This window comes from Cydia amplana, chromosome 12 (assembly GCF_948474715.1).
Source record: "Cydia amplana chromosome 12, ilCydAmpl1.1, whole genome shotgun sequence".
Lineage (NCBI taxonomy): Eukaryota > Metazoa > Arthropoda > Insecta > Lepidoptera > Tortricidae > Cydia > Cydia amplana.
The window spans coordinates 17,253,423-17,272,574 of NC_086080.1; the positions used below are offsets into that span (position 1 = coordinate 17,253,423).

A 19,152-nucleotide genomic window follows, 5' to 3' on the forward strand; every position below is an offset into this window, starting at 1 on the left:
TTACATCGAACTGAATAGGTACTATAGGTAGGACCTTGGTGGGGCCTAGGAGGATATGCAAGAGCAATAGAGAGGCGGATACTGGACGATTTTCGATGTTGGCGATACGCCCTCAGATCTCGGTGAGATCCAATAAATCCATTACTAAAATGCGAACCAAAAATCTCAACTTTGACCGCCAAAAACGTCAGCTGCGGTTACAGCCCAATATCAGCCTTCGTGCATTCGCAAAAGGTTCACAATGACGCGCCGCATACGATAGGCGTGGCGTTCAAAAGATACACTAAGGGCTCATTTAGACGGTGCGGTGCGAAAACTCGCATGCGAGTTTCATTACATTGCGTCATCTGATCGGTCGGCTGAATTGATGTAACCTCCATGGTCCGCAATGTAACTAAAATCGAATGCGAGTTCGCGCGCCGTCTAATTCAGCCCTTAATGATAGCCGACACAAAATAGATACAGTACAGAAGTCAATCACATGTATGTACTTCACTTTCCATACCTACGCTCGGCGGTCGGTCTAGGGTTGTCAAATATGATTTATGCACAAAAAACTATCGTGGTAGTGGCACTCGTATCTAGTAGTGGCCGGGGCGGGGTGCTTACCTACCTACCTAACTGGTCTGTTTGACCATGTTTGACGTTAAAACGAACCATCGAAATACAAGCAGATACCTACTTACCTCTTTGAAACCACTGGTAGCTTAAAAAACGACAATTCACCGTTTAATGTTGAATTTAAACAACCGTCCACTGAACAGTTAAAATAACTTTTTTTTGTTTCTCCATTATTGCACAAAAAAGTTCACAGACGCGTGTCTCAAGCGGTTGACACTCGCGCTCGCACTGGTCCCAACCGGTCCGAGATATCGTGTCTGTGAGCAGTGTCTATGTGTGCGTCGCTCGAGCGAACTTTGTATTGATTTCTGTACTGTATCTGTTTTGTGTAGCCGAGTAGACCTTATTAGGTACCAGGGAAGCAGAATTGCGAGAAGCATCGCGGCAGGTATCGAGGGCGGTGTCAGCGCCACGGGCGGCGCCGCGGGGACGGCATGTAGCGCGAGTTCAGCTTGGTGCCGCTAAACGTCTCTGTGGATAAATAACACAATGAATGAACTGAAATGGGGTTGGCCGGTCGAAGTATTTAGCAGATGGCGACATCATAGCTTGCCCTGTCAATCCCTAGAATTGCCCTGGATGCCAGCCCTTTAAGCCAAATCTCATAGAAAAAGGGGCAAGATATGATGGCGCCATCTATGCAAACCTTTGACAGTTGCCAACCCCATTGAAGGGTGTGGCTTACAACGCACTGCGATTAATTTCTTGAGATTTCAGAACCGCAAAAAGTGTAACGTACGGCATGCTTCATAAGGGCAAGCACTTGCAAGACGAAACCGCAAGAAATTAATCGGAGTGCGTTCTAAGCCTTAGTACAGTCGACGTCAAAAATACGTTTACATTTTTCGCCTTATTACGAATGAGTAAGGTGCAAAAGTGTAAACATATCTATGACGTCGACTGTATGTACAGTCGCCAACATATATATCGGAGCGGCCAAGGTGTTCACAATATCTGAACACGCACTCCAACGCCTTGACAATAGAGGCGTGTTCAGATATTTGTGAGCGCCATGAGCGCTCCGATATGGTCTGATGGCGACTTTGGTTGTACAGACAACCAAAGAGTTATTGGTAGAAATAGAGTAGGTAATAGTCTATGAAACATCGAGCTCCCTTTCTGTACCGCTATCTGGCTTTGGAAACAAAATACAGTCAGCAGCAATAGATGCTAAGCGCTAAGCGGGCGGGGTGTTCAAAATGATCTTGACGCGACTTTGTTAAGAGAATAAGAGCGCGTCACGGTAATTTTGAACACCTCGCCCGCTTAGCAACTTCTGCTGCTGACTGTACGAGCAAGCCACCCATAAGGCCAAGAACGCACCACGATTTTTTGTCGCGCGATTATTTTGTCGCAGAAATGCAACGTATGTGTTTATATGCCAGTGCGCGCACATGCGACAAGAAAATATGTATTACAGCGCGATTTTAAAATCGCGTCGCACGATTTAAAATCGTGGTGCGCGCTTGGCCTTATTTGCAAGCCCGTTTAGAAGGAGTTTTACTTAAAGAAAGTTTAATTATGATTAGTTGATTACTAATTGTAAGTAGTGAAATAGAGAACAATGTAACATGCATAATAAAAAATAAGTAGGTATTTCTCATTCACATACATAAACAAAACACATTAGGTAAACGTACTGGTGCTCGACGCGGTCCCAGTTTATGTCACCTTGAAACTTAAGTCATTGTGAATAGAGGTGACAGCAGGGTGTCATCTATTGGGCATTAGCATGTCGAGCACTAGTACGTTTACCTTAGTTATACGTACAAGCGCTACAATCAAATGTTGCATTTACATGACTGTGCCAAAGAGCAAACCTACAAGACAAATGCCGTAGAAAGAGATGCTTTTATTGCTGTGCTAACCTGGGATTAACCGGTTAAACCTGAAATTACCATGGTTACCAGTACTATTTGACTCTGGGTTAACGGTTTAACCGCTTAATCCCGGGTTAGTGGGATGGTGCAAGTGGGCCTAAATGTGCCGTCAGCAAAATTGAGCAATTACCACATACATTTCGGAAACTTGTCGTATTTTTAAATATATGAGAGAATATATTTATTTTCCATTTCCAAAAGGAAACTTTGAACATGATGCCCAATGAATTCCGGAAATTTCCGACTTCTCCAACTTTTTGAAACTTCCCGCAACTTGCACAACTGAACTGATGATTTTGTTCTTATTTAGTAATAGTAAATTGGGTAGGAAGGTACATTGTGTAAATGCAGCAAAAGACTAAAACATACGAAATACCTACTGACAAGACAACATAACACATACAAGCACTCAAGTCCGACTTTAAGCGTAAATTGCAAAATAAACATGCTAACACTGGCAACATTCGCTATTTTTTCTACAGACAACGTTCGAAACTAACCCTATTCCACGAAGGTACGTTACAATTTCTCAAATAATGTTAGCATACATTTACGGGTTACACATAATACATTACCTACTACATAGATGCCATAGAAATAGATCAACGGTATTTTTGACGGTATTGAAAATATTTGAATCTTAAAAGTTACATACGCGATTAAGTCCCGTTACAATTTAATAAGGTATTGAAAATATTTTTTTATAAAATATCTTTAGAGATTTGCAAACTTTTTAGTTAGCGAAAACAAAGGTATATCCCTTGTAAAATTTGTGGTTCTAAACCTGAAACATTTAATTTATTTATTGATGCAAAATATTAACTTATTTAGGTACTCACTTGCGTAATACGTTCCGCAAAAACACACTTTTTTAGCCTATCATTAGGTAATACGTAAAAAAATCAAAAAACACTATAGAACACATTAATCTGGTAGTTATATACATATTATTATACTCATGCTCAAATCAATTTGAACACTACATCCGCGTTACATCTGGGTCATATTAAATGCTATGGAATCCTCAAAAAACCCGTCACCAATTAAAAAACAAAGTGCTTAAATTGCATCGTACCTCCGCTCACCTGGCAGCATTTAATGTGTGTTACCGTAGTGCGACTGCGTCATCATCGAGTGCGAGCTGAAGCGCGGCGCGCGCGCAGGGAACACGCCGCTGTGGCTTTGCGACATTACGTCCCTAACACACAAGTTTACTTTTTACATCGGTTAAAAATTTGGTATCGTCTTGGGTCGTCCCATTCGTTTTTCGTCAAGTTCTTAAATTAGTCCTATTCTGCTTTCGTCACTCATTCTACATTCGTCACAATAGTCGGTGGCTTTCAATGTAGAATGAGTGACGAAAGCAGAATAGGACTAATTTAAGAAATTGACGAAAAACGAATGGGACGACCCAAGACGATACCAAAAATTTCCAGCTGTAGCTTTCTATGCCTAATCCATAATCTCCATAAAAATCTTATCGGCGAGATCCTGTTCCTATACCTACCTAATAGGGAATAGGTATTACGCAAAACTCTGCGAAGGGGGCGCCACTACCACAATCTGAGGGTCTACCGCAAACGAGAGAGCCGAAATTTTGTTATCTAACCTCTCTATCACTCTTGCATATTCGAGCGAAAAAGAGGCAGATAACCGAGTTTCTATTTTCGCGTTTCCCGGTTCCCGTTGTAAACAAACCGCCGTGATTCATCAATGTCATATTTTATTATCTCTGAAAACTTAATTGTCATAAAACACTAAAACAGTTTAAGGCAGAGTATGTATAAGTTACTCTATGGTTTACGATGCGTGCTAGTGCTGCACTCTGGCGGCAGAACATTGCAGTAATACCCCCTATTGCCCCGGTGTCGCTATTTAAAAAGTTCAATGTATCAATTATCTACAGCTGATAAAATTATTAGAATAAATAACTTCGCTTCACTCCAATAAATAGGATAACAGCCCCCCTAAAGTTCACGCATACTTCCTTGCACGTTGAAGGGTCTTATTGAGTGCCAGACCTAGAATGGCAGCTCCAGGCGGTCTAGCATAAGTTGCGTTCTCGTTGAGTTCATACCTGAAGTCGCGCTAGATCAGCGGTTCTCAATCTTTTTTTTTTGACGGAACCCTTTTGGAAAGCGAAATACTTGATGGAACCCTACAATAAAACAATAGTTTTTAGAAGTGTATTTTTTTTTGTAATAAGCATAATTCTAGATTCTTGCGGAACCCCTGGAGGGGTGTCGCGGAACCCTAGGGTTCCGCGGAACACACTTTGAGAATGGCTGCGCTAGATGTATGAAGAACGCAACTCATGCTAACAGGTCAGCTCCTGTGATTTCCGTTTGTTTCATAGTTAGATAAGTTAGTTCAATTAACATTTTAGCAATTAGAACTAAAGAGGTAAAGTCAGTAGAAGCATTACTTACGTTTTGTAGGGCCGGGCCGGTTTCTGCCGGCGGCGCTCCCGGTCCGCCGCGATGAGGGCGCAGCGCTCCGCTGGCGTACTTGCCACGAATGTGTCGTGGAGTGAATAACAAGCAGCCGTGATCTGTTACAGTTGAATTAATCATTTTACAAATATTACTACTATATACTAAATAAAAGATAATTTCCAAAAATGACAGATTTCCTAATTTCAAAAAGCCCAACGTTCTTATCTGAATGCAGACTCTGCACCGTCATTGTTCAGCACCGTCACGCCGTCACCCGAAAATGATTCCAAAGTATGATTTTTATTTTATAGTAAGCAATAGAAAAGTGGACTAATTCTTTAAAAAACCCTTATGTCTAAGCGTGGGACAGATATGAAACAAAATAAAACAAAATATTACCTCGTAATAAAAATAATGATGCAGTCCATATTAGATAGATACTCTTGATTTAGATAGAGTTCTTCATATTGACAACCAGGTAACCGTTCTACTTCCACCTGATTGGAACCTATTCGGAAAACTTTTTTAAATAAAATAATCTCTTGAAAAAGAGCTGTAGAATGTATCTTAGATTTTAAAGAAGATGGCTACATGATAATTTGGAAATCTGGCATTTTGTGAATGAAGATTGAACAATTGATTAATGAACTAGTTCTTTAGACTCTAGAAATTCAGATGTTTCTGAAAATCTGACAGTAGCGTATTCAATTCAACCCAGGTTGACGGTATCATAAGTCACATTCTGGCACAGTGCGTAAGTGTGTCTAGGTACAGGTACTCGTACCTACAGATCACTACAGATGACGACGATTTATTAAATACCTGGTAATAACAAAATAAATAAAATAACATAAAGTGCAACTCGACAATTGGACACCATGGCAAGCGAAGCGCACCCAGACAATACAAATAGCAGTTTTCACACACGGCTGCTTTCAATGGGATTATGAACAATCGAACAAACCTTCATTATAAGTATTATAACACATAACATATTTACATTTGCGAATTTGAAGATTCAAAATTAAGAGCTCATCAGTCATGGATGTAAAACGAATTCCTTAAGAATCAACTCTTAGCAACGTGGCATTTGCGAATTTCGGAGAAAACAGGTTAGAGAAATCTTGATGTAAATATAAATTAAATTACGTACCTTCAGAATAAATTCTCGGCACTTGGTTATTTAGAGAACGCGAGTTCCTTGTCTCCTTTAAACAATCTACATTTTTGAACATTTCCCCGACTTTCCAACAATCCCAAGCCTGTATGATTAAAGCCATGAATATCACCTGCTGTGTCCACATAAGGGTCCTCTGAATCCCGATAGCATGATGCATCTGTAGCGCAAAAAGCAGAGCATCCTATCGTCTGTACGTCGCTTGCTCAATCTTTAATGTTCCCACACGTCTTACCTGCTGAATAAGCCGTCGGTGCAAGTCTACATCAGCTCCCCTGATTCCCGCCCTGTCCTGATGCATCTGCAACGCACAGAGCAGCGCATCTTTGATGGTCTGGACGGTGGCTTGAACCCTCTCAGTGCGGAGCAACCGGCGCACGAGGTAGCCCTTCGCGTGTGCCACTATGGTCGAGGCCGCGGCCAGCTATAACCGTCACCACCGCAGTGAATGGGATTGTACATAAAATTGTGGCAAATTGTTGATATAGAGATGGTATAGGACAAGGAAAGGATGGTGGACGGAAAATAGGAGATGTCAAATTTAAAATAGGAAGGAGAATTTTACTGTTCCCGAAAAATGCATATGTACAGACAGATATTAAGGGAATGGAAAACGTGAAGAAGTATTTAGCAAATCGTTCGTTGGGTAAATCGTAATAGCAAAAGAGTCAAAACTGCAATTTCAATGAGAAATCGGAGTAGAAACATCTTAGTCGTCGAAAGAGAATAGTAGGGAGTAAAACAAAATATTGACGTGGAGTGGACCAATTTTATTTCATATTTGCAGCTGAAAGATGGATCGGCAGGATACCTATAGCCCCTATAGGTAGAGTCTGTTCGGAAAGAGAAGAGTCGTGGAATGTATTGGGCCCCATACATTCCACGACTCTTCTCTTTCCGAACAGACTCTAGGTCAAGGGCTCAGGAATACTTAGGATCAGGACAAGGACAAAGTGCTAAATAGTGCGGGGTGTGGAAAGCACTCGGACATTGAAAGCAGTGTAAGCAATGAGTCAATGACGGTCACTGAGCACAATTAGGTACAAATTATGAACTTTATAACAAAATTTACTTTCAAAATACGTAAATTTACAATGATTGCTACTAGTTTTAAAAATGTAGTTTTAATTTCTCCATAAATCATTTAATTAAGTACAGGTTGTGTGTACTATTTCATGTCAAAAGATTGTTTACCAAAACTTGTCTTGTCCAGTTTATTTTTCCCTTCAAATCTAATAAGAATTTAACTCGAACTTTTGATTACTTATACTCGAAGTTTTGATTTTGAAAGCCAGAGTTTAGATGATATTTTGCATAAAATTACCTGTTCAGGCGTTGGCGGCAACCTGGCTTGAACGGGTCTACGTGCTGGCACCTTCACACGTTCCACGCTCCGTACCGCGCTGTGCGTAGACGGCTGCTTTTCCATAAAAGTCGGTTCATCACTATCAGAAGTAAATGTCACGTTCAGCCCTGCCAACGTGTCGTTCGTTCGATCGGTCAGTATCGGTTCAAACTCTCTGTCCGAAGACGAAGTATCGTAGCTAAGTTTTCTAGAAGTTCTCGTCCTTTTTGGTGAGTGAGTGCGCGTTCTACTTCCATCTGTTGAACTTCCAGGTTGGTTCTGTTTCTTTATGCTACCAGTGATATCTTTACTCTTTCTCAAAACCTCGGCACACTTGTTTAAATTGTTGTGGGTGTCGGTTAGAGTGCTTGTTAAGGAGTCTGGTGACTTGTGGTTTATTAATTGACTCAAACTGACGGGTCCTCGGTCCACTTTGTCGGCCCACGCGGCTTTCGCTTCGACGGGCGATTTAGGACATATAGTTTTCAGTTGTCTGTAAAGTATGCTGTTTTGCTCGTCGAAAACTTGCTGTAGTAACATTTGCTCGCGTTTCTGCTTTTCAACTAAGGTTGCCATCTGTAGAAGTTGCTGATTTTGTATTCTTTCGTATAATTCTTTTACTTTAGTTGCTGGATCCTCACATTCTGAAATTAGTTTCTTTGGTGATGGTTGGATATTGTTATTTGCTTTTGGTTCTTTTACATTTGTAGCATTCGTGTTTGCATATGGACTTGGAGTGCACTTTTTAGGCTTCTGGTTCTGAACAGGTTCTGAATTCGGAGCTTTTCCAGGCAAGTTGGCTCGCCTTGGCTGTTCAGATACAGATTTAGATCTGATTGGAGTCTGCTGTTTTTTAACTGTGGATTTAGAGAGGTTCTTATTTTCAACTGGTTTAGTTTGTGCTGTTTTCTGCTTTAGCTCGTGAGCCATGGATGACCATTTCATTTTAGCTGACACTAAGTCCCAACTTCTTCGTTTTTTTGGTGAAGTCAGGTTTGATAGTGACTCGCTCATGGAAATAGAGGTCACATCTACTCCAGTGCTCAGAGATTGCACTTTTAAATGAGCTAAAAGCATCGGACTCGGATTAAGCACTGTGTAGGAACTTTGACGAACTAAAGTAGCTGCATCTTTGACACTCTCGCTGTGAATATTATTTAAAGAGCCTGTAAAACTTTTAGAACTAAGAGATGCAGGGCCATCTGTCATTGTCATATCTGGAAAAGCACCAGATATAAGTGGTTCTACATTACTAATGTCAAATTCAACCTTTAACAAGTCTACTATTTCTCTTTCTGGTTTCTTGCTATCAAACGAAAGTTCATCATCATCATCAGTTAATTTCTCTGCTTTAGTAATTTTCTTGGGAGTAGTGTTACAATCTCGTTCGGGAGGCTCAATAGGTTGTGGTGCATGTTGTGAACTATTGCTCTTAGCCTTGCATTTACTAATTTCATTTTGGAGGCTATTTTCTGAGAACTTTAGCAGACTGTGTGATGAATTACTGGAAGATGTACTATTGCACAAGTCCGGAGAATTACTGTTTGTGGTTTTCGTAGAAGTGGATAAACTTTCTCCGAGCTTGTCTTCTCTGAATGTTGTAATGTTACTGTCCAAGACTTGTATGATTTCTTGAACAGGCTCATGCGGTTGTTCGTACTCCTGCGGCAGCTCAGGGGCGTCGGTGTTGTCCTGAGCAGAGTTTTCATCACTGTCGCTGACATAAGCTTTTAGTTCCAGTATCCGTTTCTCAACTTCTTTGGCAAGAAGTTTGTAATATTGCATTTCTTTCCGACATTCTTTGGAGAGCTAGAAATAAAGCAATTTATAGAAATAATCTCCAATTTATAGATAAAGCTAAAATAAGTAAAAACAATTAAAGATACAGCATGTCCAGCAAGTTTAGTATGGATGTCTATTGTTTATCCTCTAACTTCCCAGACATCATAACTTGACAAGATTCAAATTAAAATTAAACAACAGACCTTTTAATAGGATTTTTTTCCAGCTCCCGATGTGTCAACAGGTAATCACGATTCATATCCCGGTCGATATAAGTCTAATTAGTAAAGAGGTCATAGAATAAATGGTCCTTTTACCTGTCAACTCCCAGGCGCAGCTAAAAACCACCTTGGAGTCTTGAATTTGGAATGGATTATTAACATTCTTTGCCATCCCAATATCATGTCAGTGAAAAGCGAGAAGTTAATGCTTTCAAAAAATATTTTTTCGACAATTCATACAAAATATGACTATAAAGGGTTGTGTGAATAAACAGTCTGACAATAGGTAGACTTTGTTTAAGTGAGTTGTACATAAGTGTTGCTGAAATAATGTACTTAACTATGTACAACTTTAAAACTTTCGTTGACAATCTTCACTGCGACTTAACCAAACTGACAGGTACTTAGCTTATTACAGTAATTACTCACAAGAGGTGGTAACAGTGGCACTCCATTTATCTTCATACAGGACACATATTGCCCGGCTTGACGGGACTTCACGTCCCACGGGTCGTTCATGCTTATTTATTAAATTACATCGGCAAAAACTTTATCCCGATCGCTCACTGAAAACACGCTCGCCTGTCCCTCTACACCCGAACTTGCTAACTCATCCACTTCCCCGCTCACTCGCATAGGAAATTGCGAATCACTTTTGAAAGTTTCCCCTTAATCGCCGCTCTGATTCTGAGCCCACAAGGAAACCACTTTCGTTAAAAGCCGACGGCATGTACTGATGAAGTCACGGCCTGATTACGTCAGTTAATAACAACTTTAAACAATTTACGACCACTTTAATTATAAGCTTATCAGAATCACCGTTAATTAAACTTTTTAATATAATGGTACGTTAGCACGTTCACTTGAATTGTTTTAGGTAATTTGAATAAATACGAAGTCCGTAAAGATAAAAAGGTTTTTGAAATTGAAATAAAAGTTGTTTTGTTTGAATATGCAAACACTAATATTTGTTATTATTTCACACACCCAATAAGAGCAATGATATTTTTGCCTGTTATTTCAATAGCCAATAGTATTATTTCCCCAAAATTATGAAAAAGGGACAACTACAACGGAAACACACTCGATGCTTGAACTGTCAAATGGTGTGTTGCCATGACGACGTGAACCGTTATTGTTATGTTTACAGAAAGTAAGTACACACTTTTGTTGCGTTGCAAACAATATTCTGATAAAAAAACTTATATATAACAAAAAATATAAACAGATATATTACCTGAAGATATGATTTTTAGTCCGTTTTTTAAATTACATTATTTATAACTTTTCAAGTCTTGCAACACGGTGGTAATTTATGGGATTGTTCCGAAATATTTAAACTTTGATATATAAATTTGAATAGAATTATACAGTAATGTCCAAATTAATATCGTTGAAAAAAATTACCTAGTCTGCTTGAAATAATTAACATATGTAATCAAGTCATAATCAAGTCGTATTTAAAAAACTAAGATTTATTTAACACTCAAATCTCAAAAACATAATCGTTGAAAATTTATTTATGATATCCGAGAGCTCCTTTACCTTGCTCGGCAATGACATTGACAGTGACAGTGACGTAAATCAGTTGTTGCGTATTCTGTATATTTTTTATAATAATTTAGTATAAATATGCTATCTAAAAGCTAACAAACATATAAATAATTTACTTTATTGGAGCTTCAAGACATTGACAAGTTTAATTTTCGACTATGGAGTTGATTTTATGGAAAAACATCCATCCTGCCGGAAAGCAAGCAATTTTGTGTTTTCTAGTTTGTGCTTCTACTTTCACGATATCTTTTTTCTCGGGGAGCATCCTGGGCTTCTCCTCGGAGCTGTGGGCGCTGACGTACTGGGGCCCGGGGCTGTACTTCTGCTTGTTTAATTTCATTCTCAGATATTGTTACCGGGGCTTCATATATGAGGTAAGAACTTATTAAATTAGTATATTTTTGCTTGTGGAGCATGTTTTTTTGTTGCTTAGGAAAGCAGTGCAGCAGCAGCAGCAGCAGCATAATTTATAAACTTAAACAATATATAGTTAAGTATTATTTTATTAAGTATCTCATCACATCATAGAGGGTATGATGTATTTTCGTTATAGGAGGTTCTTACTCATTAAATGCTATTGACTTTTTTTTACCATATTTCTATAATCAGATTTGTTTAACTTGGCCAAAAAGCTCAAGAATACTTAAACAAAAGCAGTAGTAAAAACAGATGGTTCTTCCCTGAACATTATTTATAAAGATATGAAACTTAATAAATAAAATACTGGCAAAAAAAAACAATGTTTGCATTAAATCTAATAGAAACTCTGATTAAGTAAGTGACTATGATATTCTGTATCTGTTACCACTAGATCCAACGTTTAAGTCATCATATTTGTTTTCATGCTATAAATAAAATAAATATTATAGGACATTCTTACACAGATTGACTACGTACTACGTACGTACCATAAGTTCAATGCTATAATTTTATCTTGTATGTATAAATTGAATATGTTTAAATATTGGCAGGTATCCGTCAGATCAGCATTTCTCGGTGCGGCTTTCGCCACTGGCCTCTACCTCAGCACCTTTGACTCGGGCTGGCGAGTGTTCGGCCTCTACACCATGGTGCTCACCTTCTTCCACTTCTCGGAGTTCATGGCGGTGGCACTGACGAACCCTCGGACGCTGACCATTGACTCGTTCATATTGAACCACAGCCTGCAGTACGGGCTCGCTGCTGTTGCTAGTTGGACGGAATGGGCTGTGGAGTATTACTTCTTTCCTGGTGAGTTATGTGTTAATGAATATAATGATAAACTGGAAACCTTAATGTAGTGAGATACCCTACTAAAAAGCATTTCCGGACATTACTTATACCAAACCATCTTGTTTTTACAATCATACAAGATCTTTGGGGAATAGTGGGACTTATAATAATTTATATTTTGATTATTAGCTAAGGTATGTAAAAAAACCGGCCAAGTGCGAGTCAGACTCGCGTTCCAAGGGTTCCGTACATTAAGTCGAACTCACGCTTGACTGCACATTTCTAATAGGTTTTCCTGTCATTTATAGGTATAGAACTATTTTGTGTATTTTTTTCAAAAGGGGGAATATTTGATCATATTTAGACTATTTTCTTAAATAACTTCTAACCTATTTATTTTAAAATTATAAAAAAAATATACTTGAAGTTCTCAAAATGAGCTCTTTCATTTCATTTCATTTTATTCACAAATAAGCTTACAGTCTAATAAACCAAGGCGCTTATAAGTAAAGTAATGTTATTATGCATGCTATGTTACACTTACACTATAAAAATTACATGTCAACATTACAAAAACAGGAACAAATTCAATTATGTCAATCAAGCAAATAAGTATTAATAGTCATCAATTATATTAAATTCAAAAATTCATACATGCCTTTAACAATTTGGTAAGACGCATGATAAAAAATATCCACTTCGGGTAACCGCAGAGACATATCATTAAACAGAGCGACAGCTCTTGCAGAGGGAGCGTTTGCAGCCCAGCGCGTGCGCGTGACCGGGCACGCGAACAGGCGCCGGCGCCGCCGCGAGACCACCGCCCCGCCCTCCCCCGCCGCGGGGCGACGGCGAGGGGGCGGCACAGACAGACCTATTCTAGACAGTGCAGATGGATTCGCGACCTGGTTGTGCAGTAGCTTATAGTAATGCACCATCAGCAACAACTTCCGCCGCAACTCTAATGTATCCATCCCGACCATACCACTGACAAACAACGATGGATACAAATAAGGATAATATCCTAACTTTTTCCTATACAGAAATCGAGCAAATTTCCTTTGGATTCTTTCTATCATGAGGGTATACTTACTTTCGTGCGGATCCCAGACACAAGCACCGAATTCAAGTTTACTGCGCACATAGGCGTTGTATAGCAGCTGCAAAACACGGGTGTCACAGAACTTGCTCGATACCCTCATGATAAACCCCAGGACCTTATTCGCCTGCTTACAGATGTTGGTAATGTGCGTCCTAAAGTCAAGTCTCGAGTCCAAGGTCAGTCCCAGGTCAGTTACCTCATCAACGCGATCCATCAATGCGCCTTTAATGTTGTATTGCTTAATGTGAGGTGACCGAGTTCTAGAGAACGTAATAACTTTACATTTAGAGGTGTTAAAATGCAGTTTATTGTGATATGAAACACAATATAGTTTGAAAGACTTTATTTTTTAACTTTCTCATTTACCCCCCAAAAGTGGGCCCCTGTTTAAAATTCATTTATTTACGTTACATGTCCAAATTTGGGTCACTAAACATATGTGTACCAAATTACAACTTAATTGGTCCGGTAGTTTTCGAGATAATAGGCTGTGCCAAACGGATAGAGACGCACAAGTGATTTATTTATTTATTTATCAAATAAGTAACACAGCATTACAGTATAAAACCAAGGCACTGTGACATTACAAAATAAAAGAAAATATCAGTTAAAGAAAAGAAAAACAATAGGTACACAAAGTAAATAAACTAAACATTAGGTTTGGGCGATGACGTGACAGCGTGGCTCCGTAGCGTCGTCTGACTCGGCGTTGGGTTCGGCAGGTCCTATAAGGGTTCGGTTTTTTCCTTTTGAGGTACGGAACCCTAATAGACAACATAATGTTCTTTTATTTCACGAAAATTTGTATTATAATAAGAATTGTATCGTTACTGACTTCTTTAACTGATTGGCTACCCTACCTACCTTCAACACAATCAATATTCTAAGAACATAGGATATTGGAACCATGAATATTGTATATTTTCAGGAATGAAGACATGTTTCTTGGTGTCGGCAGTAGGGTTCCTCATGTGCGTCGGCGGTGAGCTGATGAGGAAGTCGGCTATGGTCACGGCCAAGACCAACTTTAATCACACCGTAAGTTTGGATTTTACCACTATAAGCTTCTATGCTAGTTAGATTTCTGGTAAACAATATCTGAATGAGTAGTCAGTCTTCTAAGTTAGAATTGATAAACGCAAAATTTTTCCGTTTATCAGTAATTCTACCTCACGGCTGAGTTACAGACCCGATTCTGATGAAAATTACCATGTAGAAAGACAAGTGTCAGGTATCATGTTTCGATCCACGGGTAATTTTATTTGCTTGGTCAAAGAGTTGTTGGCTCGTCTCTTCCTCGCGTTATCCCGGCATTTTGCCACGGCTCATGAGAGCTTGGGGTCCGCTTGACAACTAATCCCAAGAATTGACGTAGGCAAACACTAGTTTTTACGAAAGCGACTGCCATGTCTGACCTTCCAACCGAGAGGGGAAACTAATAGGCCTTATTGAGAATAGTTCGGTTTCCTCACGATGTTTTCCTTCGCCGAAAAGCAACTGGTAAATATTAAATGATATTTCGTACATAAGTTCTGAAAAACTCATTGGTACGAGCCGGCTCGTTGGCTCGTGATGTTCCATAATAGTTGCGCGAGTTTTGCGAACTACCCACCTGTGGTCTTGTGGTGTGTGTGGTAGTCCCCTATCTCAGGGTGTCCTGTGAAGAGTACATGTATGTATGATGTCTTATTATCTGACATTGGATAACTAATTGCAGGTGCAGTTCGTGAAGAAACCGGACCACGAGCTGGTGACGCACGGCGTGTACTCGCTGTGCCGGCATCCCAGCTACGTCGGCTGGTTCTACTGGTCCATTGGCACGCAGGTATTCAGCTGAAACAAACCGTGCGAATATCGGCGGAAAAGATAGCTATGGGGGTCGTCCAGAAATCATGTGATCATATTTGGCCTATTTTTGACCGGATTTATATTTGATCTGATTAAATTTTTGAGAAATATTGCAGTTTTTGGCTTTCGCGCTTTGAAAAAAAAAATTACACGTGATATCTTCTTTGACCCACAATCGTGATCATTCGTGATATTTTCCTTACCCCCACCCCCACTCTAAACGATCACATGATTTCTGGACGACCCCTATATATAAAGAGGGATATGTATTTACGTAAGCTGCTCATACGAACATAAAAAACCGGCCAAGTGCGATTAGGACTCGCGCACGAAGGGTTCCGTACCATTACGCAAAAAACGCCAAAAAAATAACGTTTGTTGTATGGGAGCCCCACTTAAATATTTTTTTAAAATATTTGTTGTTATAGCGGCAATAGTAATACATCATCTGTGAAAATTATAACAGTCTACACGGCTCATGAGTTACAGCCTGGCGACAGGCAGACGGACAGCGGAGTCTTAGTAATAATAGTGCCTTGCGATAGTAAACTAGAATTGTACCATTATTTTTAAGTGGAGAATATTCTCGAGAATGGCTCAACTATATAAAATTTTTCTTCATTCCAGATAACCCTTCTAAACCCGATCTGCGCGGTGCTATACACGCTGGCCTCCTGGCTCTTCTTCCGCGAACGCGTCGAGGCCGAAGAACTGACGCTCCTGGCCTTTTTCGGCCCCCAGTACGAGCGGTACTGTCGGGACGTCGGGACTGGTCTACCTTTCATAAAAGGGTACCAGCCTGATGAGGAGAAGGTACCTAAACAACGGAGTTATTGAAATTAAGCGTGCGTAAATAGGTACGTAAATACAGAGCGTGCCAAATAAACTCAATTTACAAAAAATACATGGCGCTCCATCTGTACCATAGAGAAATACAAGTAAAGAAAGAGTGGTCCATACATCAGTTTTCTTACCAAAACGCGAATTATTTCGTAGTCGACATCTAGCGTCAAGTAGCGGACATTATCAATTCTGCTAGTTGACAATAGATGTCGCGGCAAACTAAAACTGTAATGCTCTTCAACAATTTTCAGCTAATATTATAATTATAACCGGATGCACCGGAACTCTATTTTCAACTCATTCCGCTTATAATATTAGTTGTAAATTGTTTTAGCAGTACATTTTCTTCAGTAGCGACATTTGTGGCATCTGGTGTCAAGTAGCGGTACTGAGAGTTCCACTACTTGACGTTAGATGTCGACTACAAAATAACTCGCGTTTTGGTAAGAAGACTGATGTATGGAGTTACAACTCTTTCTTTACTTATATTTCTCTATGATCTGTAACAATGACTAGGTAAAATAGTCATCATAATTCCCTACCTAGCGTTGTCAGACTTTTGCCACAGCTCATCATCACCATTATATGGTTTTTTGCCACGGTTCGCTATGGGACTACCTAATAGTTGGATCTTATTTTCTCAAAGGTGAGCTGGAAGAGATCTCTATTAGGGCACAGAATAAATAATAGTACTAAGTACAGAAGACTCACTCTCTAACAAAACGCGTCTGTTACGCTCAGCACAGATATAGTCGCTAGGTGGCGACAGCGCCACGCGCGGCTTATGGCTTTCCCCAAAATTGGGGCCGAACGGATGTACTTTTAGCTACCTGTAGCAAAGCGACGAAATCGCGGAGTGAGACACGCCTGATTAGGGATAAGTTTGCCTTTGTACATATACTTACATATTGTACTGTGTTATGTATATTTTGTGTAAACTTGTTTATTTGCAATAAAGTGACATGCATACATAATAATAGTGGGGTTTCGTTACTTGGGTAAAATAATACTTGACAAAAAATTTAAAAAGAGGTAATAACGTTACTACTTCAGACTAAACAACAACAGAACAGCAGAAAGATTCACTTGATAAACGTTTTTAAAATAGTTCAATGTTAATCTTTTTTTTTTTATTTTTTTATTATAAATGGGCTTACTCATGGCCACAGATTAGCCGACTAATTTCGTCAATCAAAAGCACGAAAGTCAAGGAACGATTCCAAAGCCCGTCAAAGCCTGTGTCTTTATCGGTCTGATACTGTGACTATTCGTTTTGTATAGTTCATACCAGTGTAAATATGACGTATTTTCATAAAGTTGCATTTAAAAGCATTTTGTATAACACAATCATTTTGTTCATATTTATGTTTGAGAATAGTCTGTACTTGAGTATATTTATATTCACCATCACATATAGTATGTTGTATGTGTATAAATTAGCATATTTGTTCACTTTTTATTATGTAATAACTCGAACAAAGTTATCCAAATAGACAGAATAATATATATTACCTATATCTAGTCGAAGAATGTTTCTTGTAACTCTTTTCATGTTTATGTGCACTAAGATTTACTAGGAGTTATTTAAGAAATCGAATCAGTCTGTAGTTCTGTACTATTTGTAAATAAGAGGATATTCAGTATTCTATTAACGTTATGTCAAAGTCTATTTATAGTTCGAATGTTACCATTTTTCTCGATAAATGTACAAAAATATGTTGTATATTATATCTTATTTGTAAACCACCAGTTCATGCATATACTAGTATGTACATATTCATCTCTCACATCAGATTAATCGTATATCGTATGGCACATAATTAATTCACATAAACTACACCAGAAACAAAAAAATAAGTTCACAAACATATTAATCATAAATCATAATATACAATGATTGGTCCCTTAAAGTAAAGTAATTTACCAATAATTTTGTATTAATTTCACTAGACTATTAGCTATTCACTGCAACTAATAGTACTTTTGACAATCGGCCACTTCCAATTTTGATCAGCACTTTTTGTTTTGACCGTTACTTTGTCACACTGTGAAGAATTTAGGGCAGCCATATTGCAAATGATTTGTATATTTAAATAAAGTTTTCTCTTTTAACTGAATTGTAAATATTTCGTACTTAATAAAATAAGCTTGTATGTGAACGGTTGTGAATGTCTGATATGTTAATTACATATTAATTGAAATAAGACTAATAAATTGACGCTTGACTGAATACGTACGTGGTTTTTATTATTCTATCTCAATTCGTTTTAACCTGTCTAGTCTTTACATCAGCCCTAAAAAAATATTATTTCCCGGGGCATTCACATTTGTATGAATATTTGTAAATTGTTCGAATGTTTTCACGTATGCTTTCTAGGGCTTCCAATACCGGGATCCCGGGATCCCGTCTTTTTAAACGCATTTTTCAATACCGGTATTTTTAAAGGCAATACCGGGATCCCGGTATTTTAAAAAATGAGGGAAATGCGCAGTATAAACCTTTTAAATCCATTATATTCGGCTGTATCAAAAATCTTACTAAACGTCAGACGCATCTAGAGTTAGACCAAGAAAAGTCTGCAACGATTTTGATAGCACGCGCAGTGCAAGTGTTATATTAAACGTCAAACTTCTATGAAATTATGACGTACAAATAACACTTGCACTGCGTACTGCGTATGCTATCAAAATCGTTGCAGACTTTACTTGGTCTAACGCTAACTGGTCTCTAGCCCGCATTTTATTATTGAAACAAGATCGTTGCCTAATGCGTCAGATAAATATTTGGTGGTTGGTGGTGGATGAATCCTGAAGTCAGAATGTCAGTGATGAATATGATGATAGTGACATTAACATTAACATAATTAGTTCTTATAATTTTATCAAAAAATAAAACGAAAGAGCAAGGATAACTGTAATAATGGCAAACCAATTTTTACGGAAATTTGAAAAAAATGTTGTCTGGTTGGTTAAGTTGGACTACAAATGTGACTGGTGAGGTGAAGTCAACAAATTGAATAAAATTATTGCCAACCTGGAGTGTGAAATAAAATTATTGCAGATGGCGGCATTGATTGTTTATTGTTGTATAGGTGAACCAGGATCTATTGAGGGTGCGCCATGTTACGGAAA

The 19,152-nt window shown here is 38.7% G+C and overlaps 2 protein-coding genes across 6 annotated transcripts; one reads left to right on the forward strand and one right to left on the reverse strand.

Moving 5' to 3' along the window:
* Positions 1–952: 952 nt before the first annotated feature.
* On the reverse strand, positions 953–10,548 carry LOC134653143 (uncharacterized). Of its 5 annotated transcripts, none has more exons than XM_063508464.1 (6): positions 9,891–10,547; positions 7,438–9,267; positions 6,349–6,537; positions 4,931–5,052; positions 3,577–3,699; positions 953–1,092 (listed from the first exon to the last, which is right to left on the reverse strand). In XM_063508464.1, exons 1-5 carry the CDS (start codon positions 9,978–9,980, stop codon positions 3,597–3,599), a joined length of 2,334 nt encoding a protein of 777 aa, XP_063364534.1. In that variant the 5' UTR covers positions 9,981–10,547; the 3' UTR covers positions 953–1,092; positions 3,577–3,596. The 5 variants fall into 5 exon arrangements, with proteins under 5 accessions (XP_063364534.1, XP_063364536.1, XP_063364535.1 ...); XM_063508469.1 differs by having other exon boundaries at positions 1,025–1,092; positions 3,611–3,699; positions 9,891–10,548; XM_063508466.1 differs by lacking the exon at positions 6,349–6,537 and having other exon boundaries at positions 9,891–10,546.
* A 521-nt stretch (positions 10,549–11,069) lies between these two features.
* Positions 11,070–16,014, forward strand: LOC134652662 (protein-S-isoprenylcysteine O-methyltransferase). The gene is made up of 5 exons (XM_063507826.1): positions 11,070–11,389; positions 11,987–12,245; positions 14,258–14,367; positions 15,047–15,154; positions 15,805–16,014. The coding sequence occupies exons 1-5, from the start codon at positions 11,174–11,176 to the stop codon at positions 16,012–16,014; spliced, it is 903 nt and encodes a 300-aa protein (XP_063363896.1). The 5' UTR covers positions 11,070–11,173.
* Positions 16,015–19,152: the final 3,138 nt, after the last annotated feature.